Below are 16,696 nucleotides of genomic sequence, written 5' to 3' on the forward strand. Positions count from 1 at the left end.
GCAATGCATTGACTGAAAAATGGCATGCAAATTGTACTATTTACATGAGGTAGCGCCATGGAAAGTCTGGTCTTATAAAAAGCTGCATTGTCCTTATGCTCCTAAATTCTAATGGTTTAAAGTCAAATCACTCAATCACTTAACAGTGTCTTAAGAACGCAAAATTTATAGTGGGTGGCACCTTTTTTGCTCTCAACAGCCTGTCATTTGTGTCATGGAGTCCACAAGACATTGTACACATTATTTTGCGATCATGGTCCATACTGACATAATTGCATCATGCAGTGCCTGTTGATCTCACTCAATGCTGCAAATCTCTTGTTTTACCAAGTTGTTCCGTTACATTCAGACTGGGAAGTGTCACTGAAGGAAACTGAACTCATTGACCTTTTGATAACACCATTTTTATGCTAGATGGGTAAATTGTGATCATAAAGTAATTGGGCCGTTGGATTTAAGTGAGTTTATTGTTATTAAAAGTGTCAGTGTTTCTAGAAAACATTTCTAACTATCACACCACTTCCACCAATGTGGAGTGTTAACACCAGACAAGTTGTGTCCATTGATTTATTCTGTTGGCCACAAATTATTCTTGCTCTATTATATCTGTGCCACTAGAAATCTAGATTTATCAGACCAGTCTTCAACCTTCCAGTTTTGGTGATTAAGATCATATGTAGTGGTTATCTGAGTTACTCTAGCCTTTCTGTCAGTTATGGAAAGGCTAGTACGAGGTACCGACAAGTAGCCTGCACTTTTGGACCAGCAGTGGATATGGCAGATCATAAGACACTAGCAGTTCACTTAACTACTCTGCAACCATTTCGTGGTTTAGTGCAAGTAGTAATAGTGGACTTCCAGACAGTAAGGAATTGCAGTAAGAGGTGACAAATGCATGAACTTGTTTTTCTGCATCATGTACAGTACATCCCTTATCTTGATAGTTCTTATACAAGTTACAAATGTTCATATATAATACTTAAAAGGTATAAATAAATTGAGATGCACATATATGTTGCTGAGGTGTAAGATTACTTATTCTATGCTGCAGTTCTTTTTTTATGACCATTACTGGAAGGCTATCTTTACCAAGACTGGTCCCATATATGTAAACTTTAAGAATGAAAAGATTATGAAAATAGGTTTGAAATGTGTGGAGAAATATGTATAAATTGTAATGACTAGGTTAGGCTGAGATGTCAATAGGAAGAAACCTTGAGAGGAAGAACTCAACAGGGAACCCATGCTCATTTGGCTAATATCAGATTGCAGACATTGATCTGTAGTCATACTGTGTGTTAGGAGCCTGAAAGTTTAGTATAACAGGAGAGGTGGTTAAGTTAATATAAAGTCCACTTTTGTTGATTGAGGCTCAGGTACAAAACTGTTTGTGGGAATTTCAGTTTTGAACTACTGAGCAACTGCAGTCATCAACCGAGTAAAAGACCATCTTTATGGTCAAGTGGAACCATGCCAAGTCACCACACGCATCCCAAGAAGACAATTTAAGGCCATTCTCAGCAGCAAGCCAGAGGCCTACATGTGATGAGAACTTCAACCAGAAGTGAGGCAACAGGGGAGGAAAGGGGAGGACTGGTTCACTGGCAGCTTGAGAGAGAGAGAGAGGAAAGTTATGTATGCTAACAGTGACATAATCTATAAGGCCAACGTATATTTGGTGCAGGGGACAAGCAGCGACTCTGGTTGGACTTACTATGACAGCATAACTAAAAGGGACAGCCAGAAGGAAAGCCAAACATGAGAGTTTCCTGTGAAAAAAAGCAACTTGTCACTTCACCGTTAACAAACCTACGTGATCAGTGAGAGTGGGGAAGACAGCATCTTAACATGCCAATTCACCATAAAACTCTATGCTTGTGATTTTCCCCGGATATGCCCCAATACTTATGACTAATCTATTCACAAAAGGCTTGACTAAATAAATGTGTATCAATCCTAGACTTATACACTGAGACGGTGTGTCTGAGTCCCAAACATTAATTGGAAGGCTATTACATAACGTCAGGGCTTTGTAAAAAAAAAAAAGCTCTGCCCCCTGCTGTAGTTTTCATAATACGAGGTACTGACAAGCAGCCTGCACTCTTTGTCCAACAGGCATGATGGATCATAAGACACTAGCAGTTCACTCGACTACTGTGCAACCATTTAGTGCTTTAGTGCAAAAAAGTAATAGTGGAATTCCAGACAGTAAGGAATCACAGTAATTCTACCTAGAGGTGACAAATGCATGAACTATTTTTTTGCATCATGTACAGTAGTGACAATACATCCCTTATCTTGCCAATATTTCCAGCACCTTGTTAAATCTATGCTAGAAAGAAGTAAGGAAGATCTGAAGGCCAAATTGGGTCTGAGAGTACTATTTGTACTCTGTGTACCTAATGAAGTGGCCAGTGATTTTTTTTGTTGTTGTTATTGTTGCACCTAGTGGACCCAATCAAACACACGGTTTGGGTCTAAGGTATTAGGCAAAAAGGTAACCCTGGTGTTTTATGGAACAAAGATTAGCATTATGTGATGTACTTCACTAAGCAGCTATAGGCCTGAGAGTTAGGCCCACTACATAATCTGTCCAGGGACAGAGGCTGTAATTACAGTAAATGAGGAGAAGATAGCGTTGGATGTCTTTCAGCTGCTGCCGCCGAAGGGTCGCCACAGCGGACCATTCGATCCAGACAACAGCATGGCACAGGTTTTACACTAGATGCCGTCCGGGTGCAACCTTCCCATTTTATCCATGCCTTGGACCAGGAAAATATTACGTTATAATTTGTAATAATAATAATAATAATAATAATAATAATAATCTGGTTATCTTATCAGAAACACTTCTTTGAGATAAAAATATTATGTTGTATTTAAGGTTAACATCTGGCAAGATCTTAAAAAAAATATGATAAACTGTTGATAAACTGTATGACAAGATTTTTTAAAAGAAAAAATTGTAAGCAACAACCCACGTTAGGGGTTTTGGAGATAAAGTCAGAGAGTCCAGACTGAGGTGGTTTGGACATGTTCAGAGGAGAGATTTTAAATATATATGGATGCTGAGCTTGGAAACTTCCAGGCAGGAGGTCTAGAAGGGAGGCCCAAGAGGAGATTTATGGATGTAGTGAAAGAGGACATTAAGTTAGTTGGTGTAAGAGAAAAGGATGCAGAGAATAAGGTTAGATGGAGGCAGGGGATTCGCTGTGGCAATCACTAAAAGGGAATAGGCAAAAGATAAAGAAGAAAATGTACAATACAAAAAATTGTAAGTTTTAGCTTGTTCAGTGTCAGAGTGACACGAAAGCTGTGTGTGAGACATTTTGTCCCTTCGGAGCTTGGACCTGGTCACTTATGTAAAGTCACAGATTATTAAGTACAATTAAGAGGATGGAGGAGCATTCTGGTGGTAAAACCAATAAAGCATTGACTAAATATTTGGCAAAAAAGGTAATCAGTGTCAACGTGTTCCATTTAAAAACAAAATGACATTTGTAGTTTAAAGATTTATTTTTACAGATCTTCAAGTGTATGTGAGACATCTGTTTAGATGTGGTGTTAGGGTGCGTGCACATAACTAACCAGTCTGTCTGAATAATGGTGTCACTACCTTGATGTCCTGGCCCCTCAGACTCATTTTTTTGACCATCGGCACAATTTTTCTGCCCTTTAGATGAACTCAAACACTTAAGTTATACATACAGTTCATCTGACCATACCACCTGTCAGTGAGCTACTGTATACATAACTACTGGACATAACTCCAAAATGTAAAACAATAACGGAACAAATTTGAGAAATGAATGATTAATATCTGGTCAACTCTATAGCTTGACCTACGGCAGCTGGCATTTAACCACATCAGTCATGGGTGGAATCAACAGATGGACATTTCAGAAGGTTCGAGTCTATGTAATATTTTTGAACTACAATAGCTGAGGCATACTAAATTAGGGTAAACATGATAGATTAAAAATAAATAATATAATAAATTAGGAGCTTTGTCATGCTCATCACTTGCAGTTAGGACCGTACAAACAGCAGCCAATTATCCAGAAAAGGGAGCTGCAGAAATTCCTATGCACTCACTTTCCAAACACTTTATTTGCTAGAGTTAAGCCAAAGAGAAAGAAACTGGATTGATATCTCTGCTTATACACAGATCGGCCATAATATTAAAACTATTAACATTAAAGCTACCGGGGCACCTCTGGCCCCTTGCTGTGTGTCAGGACGTGGCAGTGGATCCTTTATGTACTGTGGGTTGTGGCGAGGGGTATACCTGGATGGACATGTTGTCTGGCATATCCCATGGGTAGTAATCAGATTTTGATCTGGGAAGTGTAGAGGCTGACTTAGTGGCCTTGGCCTCTTTGCCTGCTGGGCTCAGTACATGGCATTCTGTGGTGCGCTGGGTGTTTTGTTATCTTTCTATTGCAGCCAGTATACATTCGTGATCAGTGATCATGCTTGGGTACATTGGGTACGCATTTGATTTAAATGAATCCATCAGCCTGTAGTTCAGCTGTGGCAAGGCCTTAAACTTATGGCATAAAGTGACACATAACTTCCTAATAACTTCCTAAAAAAGTGACTAATAACCTTAGTAACCTTAACAACAACCTTGTACTAAGAGGCTAATTGTTAAGGCTAATAACCTTAACAAGCTTAATATAAGTGGCATCATATTGAGTGACATCTCTTATCGCAAAAATCTGCAAATAACGAATAATCCTGAGTGAAATCATACTGAGTGATATCACATTTAGTGATCAAAGTGTAATGCATTTTTTCCAGCACCAGGGGCATTTTAAAGCTTTTCTTGGGCTTTACTTGGGCTTTTTTTTAATATGCTCAAAATCACACATGTTGCATGGTGCACCCGAGCAGAAATGACAGTGGTAGGTTTCTTGTCTACCATTTGAAAGGCCGGGTTCTATTCCCAGCCAATGCCCAAACCCCAGCCACTGGATGCAGTGCCAGTCCCAAGCCCGGATAAAACGGGCGAGTGGCATCAGGAAGGGCTTCACGTGTAAAACCTGTGCTAAGTTGTTTTGTAGATCCGATGTAGCGACCCCTCAATGGAAACAGCCGAAAGACCAATAACAACATCAGCCTATATACTACTAATAAAGATATTGGCATCAACCTATAAATTGTTTATGCTGGAGGTAGGGATGAAAGTATTTTAAAATTCTTGCAACTACTATGTAGCCAAAAGAGAATAAACCATGGAGGTTTTCTTTATATCTCAATTTATTCCACTTTAAAATAACCACAGCAACTGTTTCGTGGAAAATGAGTTCTAGTTCAGTGGCTACAGCGGTCACAGACTCCCCACACCTGCACGGGCACATTTCTCTAATCTTCAGTTGTCCTTCTTCAGTGGACCTGTATCTAGTATAGCCTCAGATTTCTGTTCCTGGCTGAAAGGGGTGAAATTTAAGTGGTATTCTGCTATTGTAGCCCGTCCATTTCGCCACTATTAGTTATTTAAGTACCAAAGACTTGTGACTCTAATCGAGCCTTTGATGCTCATAGATCGTTTTTTGTTTTCTGCACCATCTGTGTAAACCTTGCTTTCACATGATTGGCTGTTTGAATCATAGCAGGAATAAGCAGGGGTACAGGTGAATAATGTAGTCAGTCAGAGTATTTTTAATTCCACATACAATGCTTACTTTTTGAAGGGATATAACTGTTTGCAGCTGACTATTTTAAACTAGCAACATATAGACCAAATGAGTGCATTAAATCACATAGAGCTTTGTGCATAAAAAAACAAACAAGCAATTACACTGATTACATTTACAGTAGCATTTTAAATAAACAAATGGCTTATTCAATTCAAACGAATATGTTAACTGTTAAATTATTTACAATTACAAAAACAGAAATGAAAGGTTTACAAATAAAAAGATATTCTGTCATGCTGGGACATTATTAGTATTGCTAGGATGTTTACATTTTAAGAAATCCTTTTCCAATTATTTTCATTTTCTCTTAGATAGCAAATGCTACAAAATTGATGGGAATTTTAATTAAATAAAAAGACCTTACCCATGGTACTTCTGAGTTGCAGAGTAAATGCTTTTTATATACACTATTAGTAATGCGAAACTAATACCTTATTAACATAAATCAGACATTTGTGTTATGAGATCATTCAATCTGCTATCAAAAAAATTGAATCACATAAATAAATCACATTAAAAGCAGCATTTTATTTTCTATTTATATCATCGCTTATATAATTTCACAAATAACTAAAGGTGCTGTGCGGGGTTAATCCCTGAGATTGCATGATGTTTCACTCTTCTCCAGTAGGTGGAGCCATTGTTAATGCAATAGACCACATTGAACACCTTCACAGCCATTTAGAAACAAAGAGACATGAACAAAAAGTGTTAAAATGTGACCCAGGTTATAAAGGTTCAGTCTATCACACCATCAGTACCCTATTTGATTAAAGTCATTGTGTTTCAGCATGGCTCCATGATATTCTGTTGTCAGTGCAAACATTTTAAAATGTAGGAAAGTCCAAATCATTCTGTCCTTGAGTATGATTTTTATTTTACACAGATATTCCGCATTCAGTAGAAAGGCACAGTATGACCTGAGTATTATATAAGAGAATATTCTACATCTAGCATTTTAAATGTCCCATAAATATTATATCATAAGAAACGTGATAACAGTAACAATTTAATAAGATGGATGTGTCTGTGTACAATTAAGACCAAAAGGTTACAGATTCTATTAGGCGCAATTAGGACATCTACTTTAATTCCATAAAAGGGATAAAATAATAGTGTGTTTCATCTCTTATTTACTTTAATAAAGTTTTTAAATTTTACTTACAGTTTGTCAGTTTTTGCCAGCATTGCGTTTTTTTAATTGTTAATGGCTTGAATTTATAGACTTCCACGTGCTTTTCACTACACTTTGCTGAAATTTCTCTTGATCAGAACCAGTATAAATCAGTCAGGTTTGACGTCCTCCTTTCTCGGACACATTTTTTCTTCTTTTTTTAAATTGAGAACTGGGTTACGGTCAGGGCTTTATAATGGTCACGTCAATATTTTTACTTTGTGTTTTTACATCTTACAATTCCTTAAAAAAAAGAAGAAGGTACATTTAGGGTCAGTGTCCTATTAATTCAGTTGTGACCACGTTTAACTTCTGGATAATGTCTTGAGGTGTTGCGTCAGTATTCTTTTATAGAATAATATAATATCTTTTAAGATAATCCTCCTTTCTCATGACACCATCCACTGAATTATTTTTTTTAAAGAACACCAGTCGCTTTTTCAGCAAACGCACAATTCCACAAGACGATGCTCTCACCATCATACTTTACAATAGGGATGAAAAATTAAATGCCTCAATTTAAATTATAAGCCTCACCCTTTCCCCCAATACAATACAATCTTTGATCATTATGGCCACGCAGTACATTTTTTTAAATTACTTCATCTGACCTGAGAACACTCCTCCAACAGCCTGAATCTTGCCTAAAAACCTAATCCTGGCTTGTTTTAATGCCAGTCTTGGAGGACAGGCTTTCAACAGTCTCCTTCAGACCATGGTGATGCTGGACTCTCTTAACTACATTATCCAGAGTGACTCTGGTACCTGATGCCTCTCACCAGTTCTTTTGTTGTTGTCTCATGGTTTAGTAGAAATTGGTAGAAATACCCTTTTTGCTAATTAATTGTTTTCAAATGACCTCTGATTTGAAGAAATTAAATGCCCTAATTGACTTACCAAAAGAAATATAAGGTAACAAAAAATATTAATGAATACCATCAGTCTAAGTGTATTAAAACATCTGCCCTGAACTGTATAAATGTCATGTGTGATCGTAAACAAACTGGAAAGACAATCATGATCTCTCCTCATTTTCACATTTACCTAAGCATTTCCCGGCCAGTTGCCAAAGTAGGAAATACTTTTTCTGTCCATATGTAATGTTCCAGGATGGGCTCACAGAAGGGCTAAAAGATTACTCTAGTTGCCAGGTGGGACTCTTGGTTCAAGCCTTAGAGAAAGTTCATACAGTGTGTCATCATCCATAACGAGCATTTTGTCAAGCAGGAACTGTGTCACCTGTTCAGAAGAGGAAAGGAACATGACTTTCAAAACATTTGCCAGAGTCTCTCTAAGCTAGAAAATCTGCAAAACAAAACGTAACATTTAATATAATTGCTCAAGTTTAAATTATTTAAATATCTTTTGAAAGGTGAAACTTTAAATAGCTTAGGAGTGCTTCGAAATTAAAATTAGCATCTGCTCCCGTAATATCCAGTGTACTGCTCCAAAGCTCAGATGTTGAAGTACCTTGGGTTGATGCTCTATCCTGTAGGGGGCCTGCTGAAACTGGCGTATCTCCCTTATGATGTGAGAAATCTGTAGATTACACACAAGGAATTTATTACTGCTCACACTCTCATATTTTAAAGGGATAGGTCAGAGTTTTTTCAATTTTGTCTTACATTTTGTTTAGTTTCCAGTGTTGAAATAATGAATACAGCATTTGTGCATATTTCTGGCACCCAATTGACAATATTAATGATGTGTAAGATGATGTGGACCTTTTGTATATATGTAATAAATCACTCACTCACTTATCATCAATACCGCTTTATCCTGTATATAACATTGCGGTGGGCCTAGAACCTATCCCAGAAGACTTATGCCACGAGGCACGAGGCAGTGTTTACATTTACACTTGAATAAATGAGATCCTATATAATGAGTATATAATATATATATATATATATATATATATATATATATATATATATATATATATGGAAGGCGACAGTGCTGAGCTAACACACAGTGCCAATATATTGATAGTGCCAATATATGTGTATAAAATACATTGCCAGGCCAAAAAAAGTAGCATACAGTCCAAGTTTTGCAATGTTTGTGTATTTGCAACCTTACACAACATTAAAACATTTATTTCGATTCAGATTTTGGTCAAAATCTTGTATTGATAAGTGTTTTGGAGAATCTAACCACTCCATAAAGTCTTCTCCAGCACATCCCAAAGCGGTTAGGGTGGTGGCAGTTCATGTGTGAAAATGATTGATGATGATGCTCCCAGAATCACTCCTTCACAATTTGAGGCTGATGAAGCTCAACATTTCGAGTCTGAGTTGGAATATGCCTGTGTCATTAAAAATTAAATGCATATAAATGGGATAACCTGGCCATTCAGTACATTAGTTAGCTGACTTAATTTTAGTGCCACATAACGTTCGTACCCTAGGCCCGTAGCCTATATGCCTAATGAATACAACTGTTTATTCCAAATCCTGTGAGAGCAGTCGCTATTATACATACAGTAGCAGTGGTTTCTACTGTTGATGTTTTACAACACAACTTCTCCAGATGTTTAAGTGATCTCTAATCACAGTTAAATATCTTTTTTCACAACAGTTCAGCACTATCCTTTCAGGTTTTAAACAACAGTTCCTAACCTAATTCCAATCATTTTAGCAATCTCCTTTACCAAAATTTTCACCCTTCTGACACACAGTGTCATATTTTCCAGGACTACAGGGTATGCCTTGTGGCAGGGTTGTTTAAGAGATGAAAAGCTACTTATTGCATCATTTAGGGTTAGAAATGTCTGCCAGTTAGCAGATAATAATCAGTGCAGCAATTATTTTTAATAATAAGTTAATAATGCTTTATTAACTTAAGCATTTGCTTTTTGCAATACAAATATTGACTTTTTTTGGCCAGAGAGCATATATTTTAACACATCCCAGTTTACTACATATACAAATTAAAATGGAAGCGTTTAATTTTAATGATTTAAGGCAATCCTGTTAATTACATAAAGTCAATGTTAATATATATAAAAGATTTTTTCACTCACTCACTCATCGTCTATACCGCATAACCTGAGACATCACAGTAAATATGTTTTTTCTCTGTCATATTTGGAAAAGTTGACGTCATTCTGATACAATTATGGACTGATAAATGTAAAATAACAAGTTTAACTTCTCTTATAACATGAAAATGTAAATGTTAAATATAATTGCAAATGTTAAACATATCTCTAGTTGTGAAAAAAATGCAGAACTTGTTTCTTTTGTTCATATGCTACTGTACATGTCAACATGTAGTATGCAACTGCCCACATGTGCGTGCCATGGGAACCACCATGATGTGCTAGCAGTTAAACAACACTGAAGGTTGTCAAAAGCAATACTGCTGGTGGCATTTTGGGCTGAAAACAGTCCGTGTCTACCAAGATTTTGTTTTAAAGCAAATAACAACATAAGCTATGGCAAAGGGGAAAATGTAAATGTAGGTAGTGTAGACGTATATACAACATACTGAACTATATTATATGTAATATACAGTACATTGTAGTGATTGATTTGGGACTGTGATGGCATCACTAGAATTGCCACATTTTGAAATTAGTCTCTGTTGGAGGGATAAAAAAAAAAATACAAAAGTAGGTAAATGTTAAGGAAGGTAGTTAGCACTAGCTAGTCAGGTAGGCAGCTTAGCTTCCACGAATGTAATGTAATCTAATGTGTTCACTTAAGTACATCTGGAATTTTATAATAGACACTAGTTTTAGGGTTAACCAGCTACAGGCATTGTGTTCCCAAAACACCAGTGGACTTGCTCTTTATACGGACTACAATTGTTCCGAAGCTAGCACCGTATAGTGTAGTATTTACCTGATATCCCTGCCAGCAACATGTTTTCCCAATTAAACATACTTGGAAAGAACAAGGGCAATTATCATATGAACCAAAATTTTCCACATTCAATATTTATTTCACATGTATATTATAAAAATAATATTTTACATTGCTATTTAATAATTTGATCTATTTTAAATCCCTTGGCTGAGAGGGAAGAATTGTTCATCAGTCAATTTTGTTTAACTTGTCCTACTATGACAAGACCAACAAAATGCAGCAACAGCCCTGTGAACATATATGTGCTACTGTAGGGATTTTATCCACAGACACATGGTAACGAGAAACAGGGGACAGGTCTGAGATTTCCCAACCGAATATGCAGCACACATGAGTCTGTGTATGAGCAGAGCAATTTAGACTATATGGGCTTCATCAGTTCCATTGTGTACATCTGTGCAAACACCTGTTTGATACACTGTTTAAAAATGAGATCCTAGGCACACAGTAAACAATACACACTAATACAGTGTGTCTCTCATATGTCTATGTATAATCATACTTTTTATAATGTAGGCCATATTGGCCACTGTGCATGATCTCGTCGTCATTGCAAGCCTAAATCTACACTTTATTAGAATAATGTATTTGTATAACTGGACATTTCTGCTGTTATCTGATTCATTTGGGCACTGCACAGGAAAAAAAAACATGCAGCTGCAGTTCAAAAGCTTTGATTGATGTTCTGGGCTGGTTTAAGTATTACAGAAACTGATAAAGCTTACACAGAATGGAGCAAATAAGAAAGATACATGTTGAGTGACAGATCGCAAGAGGAAACGCAAGAGGTCAAAGCATAAACCCAATATTGGTTTAAGCTGCCAAGAAAGATATACCAACTTATTTAATCACTCTTTATAACCATAGTGAGGAGAAATTCATGTTAAAAATGCACAAAATATTAAACCTTGCTGTGGATAGGCTATAACAGCAGAAGTCTACATCAGGCTCCACTACTTTAAGTAAGGAACAGGAATCTGACGCTATGACGAGCACAGGCTAATTAAACTGTCCGTTTCCCAGTCTTCAACCAGAAAAAGTTAAAACAGGGACGTGTGATTGTGCAGGAAAAACAGAACACAGTTATGAGAGTAAAAAGTGCTACATGACCACTAATGCACTTATCCCAGCGTTTTACTAAGGTGTGGATATCATCAAGGTAGAAAGTTTTCTTAGTACGCCAGAGATGTGATCAATCATCCTGAGTCACATCTGAAACGCTGGCCTCCCAGGAATTCATCTAATGGCACAAACATGTGGAAATCACTTGGCCATATATGCAGATATGGCAGTGACTCCCAGCACACGCAGGGGTGTTTGTAAATGATTGTGTGACAGTTCCCACAGACAGATGCATCTCTTCCATAGATTGACTACACGTTATCCGTCAATTTTGAGACGATCCACTTGCTCGATATTCACAGGACTGAGGGCTATTGCCACCCTGAGTTGTTTAAAATTTGGCACAATTCAAATGTTTTACTGAGGCTAAGTATCTCATCACGGTACTGTGCTTGAAGTCTTCATTTAATGAGTTTTAGGCCTTCCGTCATGAGAAATTTGATCAAGTTTGACTTGAATGCTTCTCGTAGATACTATATGTAAAATGTGCAGGTGTTATAAAACTGTAATAAATAAATAAATAAATACTACTGTAAAATAGCTCAGCTTGACAGTTTCATAGGTTTGTGTGTGCGTGTGTGTGTGTGTGTGCAATGTGTGTGACGAAGTATGTTCTATGCCCACCATTCTCATTTTGGAGAAATTGACCAGCCCCTCTTCTGTGAAATTCGGTGTACCTTCTTCAATAAATGCCAAGTCTGTTAGGTACATCCCCAAATATGGCACACATGGGGGATTGCAGCTGTGGGTGAAAAAAAAATTATACACTATTCTATAAACACCATAGACTCTACAGTAGTATTGTATCATTAACCTTATAAAAGCTTACTTTTTCAGGGTTTCTCTTAGGTTTTTAAACCTTCCTTCAGAAGACACTATTTTCTGCAGCCTGTCCATTAATGCTTTGGCCTTAAAAGGAAAAAATGCAACCACATTCGCATTTAGTCAAAACATATTTAAAATTAAAGTATTTTCTAAACCCATTCCTTGGTTGGATGTTTAATTGTTAGACATAAGTTAACGTTTGCATGGCAGTGTACCTGCTTGCAGACTTTAGCCCAGGTCTTTTTCAACCTAAATATGGCACTGCGATTGAGAGCGGATGTGATCTCCAACACTCCGTTGTAGTTGTTGAGGCAGCGACAGATATCAGCCACTGCCAACCACTTGTCAATTGAGTTCGCCCTGGAGCTCACCTCTGTGTGGGACATGATCTCAGATGCCACCAGATTACTCATCTGAGAGAATGTGAGTGATAGTGTGTGTGTGTGTGTGTGTGTGTGTGTATATGTGAGTGAGTGAGAGTGTGTGTGAGAGAGAGAGAGAAAGAGAGAAAATTACCTAAAAGAAGGTAAGGAAACCTGATTGAAAATCTTTGATTTGTTTTTCTGTGCTTGCTCACATCATTGAAGTGCTGACTGGTCTTCATGATGTATGGTGTTCTTTCATTTTTGTCCATTTTCATCCATCCTTGGCCAAGAAATTCCCTGATATATTAAGTCACATAAGAGGTTACAGTAGGTCACAGGTTCCCAACCCGGGTCACGGATTAACCCTGTGCTATAAATGCTACGTTTTTTCCGCTCAAACCCACATCAGATAGACAGCTAATTACCACCCCTTTCTGTGATGAAGTGTGTGTTAGCTCAGCAAAAACACTAAAATGCAGAACAAGAGGTATTCAAGTATTATAAACCAGTCCAACCCTGACCAGGAAATTCTATTTATGTATCTATCTATTTTTGTATACATTTCTATCTATCTTCTGAGAAAGGTCTACAGGAATCCCATAAGAAATATTATGTTATAGGTAGGAATATACAGTGGAACCTCGGATTACGAGTAACGTGGTTTACGAGTGTTTTGCAAGACGAGCAACAATTTTTAATAAATTTTTACTTGAAAAACGAGCATTGTCTTAGTCAACGAGCACCGAGTATCATGTTTCACGCATGCGCTTCTTGTTTTAACAACGAGCGATACGTCATCACAAGTGAGCCAACGGTTTTTCTCTCTCTTGCAGCAGAATTGTAGGTAATCGTCTCTCCTGCTGGGTGAATACACACACGCGCTGTGTGTGTGTGTGTGGATGTGCGTGTGCGCGCGCACACACACACACACACACACACACATTAACGGAGAGACCGTTTTTAAAACCGTTTAAACAATAGCAAGGAACATCGCTAGTCACACTTGCGTGAGTGCATACTAACAGGATTACTACTGTAAAGTAAAACAACAACAACAACAACAACAAAAACAAAAATTAAACAGCTCCTCACCTTTGAAAACAGTCGCGACAGAGAAGAGTTTGTGTGTTTATTTGGCAACCTGAGAGAAGGGGAGCTGTAAAGCCGAGACCTATCGTCTCCCCTGCTGGGTCTTAGTGCTTGCAGTGTTTTTGCGTGCGCGTGTTTGAGTCTGTGTAAGGCAGAAAGTTTGTGTGTTTGTTTGGCAACCTGAGAGAAGGGGGCCGTAAATGCGAGCGAGCCCCCCTTCATCCCCCCTCCTCTCAGGTTGCCAAATAAACACACAAACTCCTCTCTGTCGCGATTGTTTTCAAAGGTGAGGAGCTGTTTAATTTGTTTTTTTTTGTTGTTGTTTTACTTACAGCAGTGATCCTGTTAGTATGCGCTCACGTGAGTGTGACTAGGAATGTTCCTTGCAAATTTTTAAATGGTTTTAAAAACGGTCTATCCGTAAATGTGTGTGTGTGTGTGTGTGTTGTGCGCGCGCACATTTTACACACATACACTCTGCATGCACAAACGAAAACCCTTATCTGTCGGGGTTTAATTTTACATTTTTTTTAAGGTAAAGTACAGGTTAATTTGTTTTATTTTTACTTTATATTTTGTATTAATTATATTTATGTATTTATTTTTTTGGGCTGTAGAACGAATAATTTAATTTTCTATTATTTCCTATGGGAAAATTAAATTTGGTTTACGAGTGTTTTGGAATACGAGCCCACTTCCGGGACGAATTAAGCTCGTAATCCAAGGTTCCACTGTATTTGCTTATATAGCTGATATGTGCTGATACAGAACATATTACTGAAGTACCACTGTAATTCATTCATTCATTCATTCATTCATTCATCTTCTATACCGCTTATCCTATACAGGGATGCAAGAGGTTTGAATCCTATTTCAGGAGACTTTAAGCCCAAGGTAGGACACACCCTGAACAAGGGGAGCTATCCGTCACAAGGCGCACACACACTACGGCCAATTTGGGAATGCCAGTTAGTCTGTGGCGGCTATAATACCCACCCTGCCGCCCTACCACTGTAACATATTATGTACTGTAATATATATATATATATATATATATATATATATATATATATATATATATATATGTATTATGGCATGTACTATGCCCATAGTAAACTATAGCACATGTAAGCCATAGTAAACTTTAGGTCATGTGTCATGTATTTACCAGAAAAACTGCCAATTTAGCAGGATCTATCAAAAGATACTCACTCATAGGGAATATTTCTGAACACAATATGGTCCAGTAAGGTGATTTGCTCAGCCAGCTCCATAGCAGACAGAGACTCAAAACACTCCATTTTGGGATATTTGGCCTAAGACACACACACACACACACACACACACACACACACACACACACACACACATCAAGAAAAAAACACATAAAGGTTACAGAAGTGTATACAATATCTACAATATCTACAATATGTAGGTATTAAATTAGAGTAAACTCTAATCAGTAAGCGCACAGCCGGTGCTCACCGTTTGGAGAATATCGTTAATTTTAAGCTGTGTGTCATCTGATTCTTCTTGAGAAAGGGCACTGGAGGATAAGAAAGGGTACAGGATGGACATTATTGGGAGTTTATTTATTACCTGTGAACATACATTTTTTATTACCATATAGGATGACGTTTTATTTAATAATGACCATTGTTAAAGGTGCTATATAAATAAAACTGAATTGAACTTAAATGGAGAGCACAGTTCCCATGGAACAGCAGTTTCACTGTTTTTTTTTCCTCCCATGTCCCTTTAGGGGCCCTGTTCAGTTTTTTACATTGAGAAGTTGCTGTGTGTGTAAATGTGTGTGCGTGTCTAATAGTCAATGTACAGTACATTACTGTGCAAAAAGTCTGTACAAGAATGCCTTCAAAAAACAAACAAAGTCAGTATTTGGTGTATATAAATAAGCTACAAGGTTTACCGAGCATCCTGCAGAACCAGCCACAAATCATCTGAAAACTTTGACTTTAAATTTCCATTTGTTTTAGTTTATTGTCTAAAAAGTGCTCCTACCCAAATCTCATCTGCTTGTGAGGAGCACAGACTTGGCCTCACAGAAATGGCAATGCAGCACAACGTACCAAGCCCCAAAAAGGCAGTGCTGGCCACAATAGAAAGGCTCCAGAACTCCACAGCCCACCGTGGTAAAGAGCCCAAGGACACCTGCCCAGCCTCTTACCTCCCAAGATCCCAATTCGATCGAGCAACTATGGAATATGCCAGGCAAACAAATCGGATTCACTGAGGTCATAATCTGCAACTCCCATTTAATGCCCTGGTGCCAGACACCACAGCACACCCCAGAGGTCTTGTGCATGCCTGAGGAGCCAGAATGGCCCGGGCTACACAAAGGGATAATAAAACCTAGACAATACTTGGCATAATGTTTCACGCTGTTGTGGTTGATCAATGTATATAGTCTTGAATAAGCAATTTACTGCTGGTGGTACATTTTAATATACTAACACTTATTAAACTGATAATAATAAATAGTAAATGTATAATGTACTTTACTCAACTGTATACACATTGTTCAAG

The 16,696-nt window shown here is 37.6% G+C and overlaps 1 protein-coding gene across 2 annotated transcripts in view; it reads right to left on the bottom strand.

Moving 5' to 3' along the window:
- Positions 1 to 5,641: 5,641 nt before the first annotated feature.
- Positions 5,642 to 16,696, bottom strand: part of rasgrf2a (Ras protein-specific guanine nucleotide-releasing factor 2a) — a 45,337-nt gene continuing 34,282 nt past the window's right edge. For both annotated transcript variants that reach the window (XM_053516500.1, XM_053516499.1), the window contains 8 exons: positions 15,635 to 15,695; positions 15,362 to 15,465; positions 13,273 to 13,357; positions 12,911 to 13,108; positions 12,700 to 12,779; positions 12,495 to 12,612; positions 8,347 to 8,415; positions 5,642 to 8,115 (listed from right to left, as the gene is read on the bottom strand). In XM_053516500.1, coding sequence (XP_053372475.1) covers positions 8,017 to 8,115; positions 8,347 to 8,415; positions 12,495 to 12,612; positions 12,700 to 12,779; positions 12,911 to 13,108; positions 13,273 to 13,357; positions 15,362 to 15,465; positions 15,635 to 15,695 — 814 coding nt within the window. In that variant the 3' untranslated portion in view covers positions 5,642 to 8,016. The remainder of the gene's footprint in view (positions 8,116 to 8,346; positions 8,416 to 12,494; positions 12,613 to 12,699; positions 12,780 to 12,910; positions 13,109 to 13,272; positions 13,358 to 15,361; positions 15,466 to 15,634; positions 15,696 to 16,696) is intronic.

The sequence above is a fragment of the Clarias gariepinus genome, chromosome 17 (genome assembly GCF_024256425.1).
Source record: "Clarias gariepinus isolate MV-2021 ecotype Netherlands chromosome 17, CGAR_prim_01v2, whole genome shotgun sequence".
NCBI classification, from domain to species: domain Eukaryota; kingdom Metazoa; phylum Chordata; class Actinopteri; order Siluriformes; family Clariidae; genus Clarias; species Clarias gariepinus.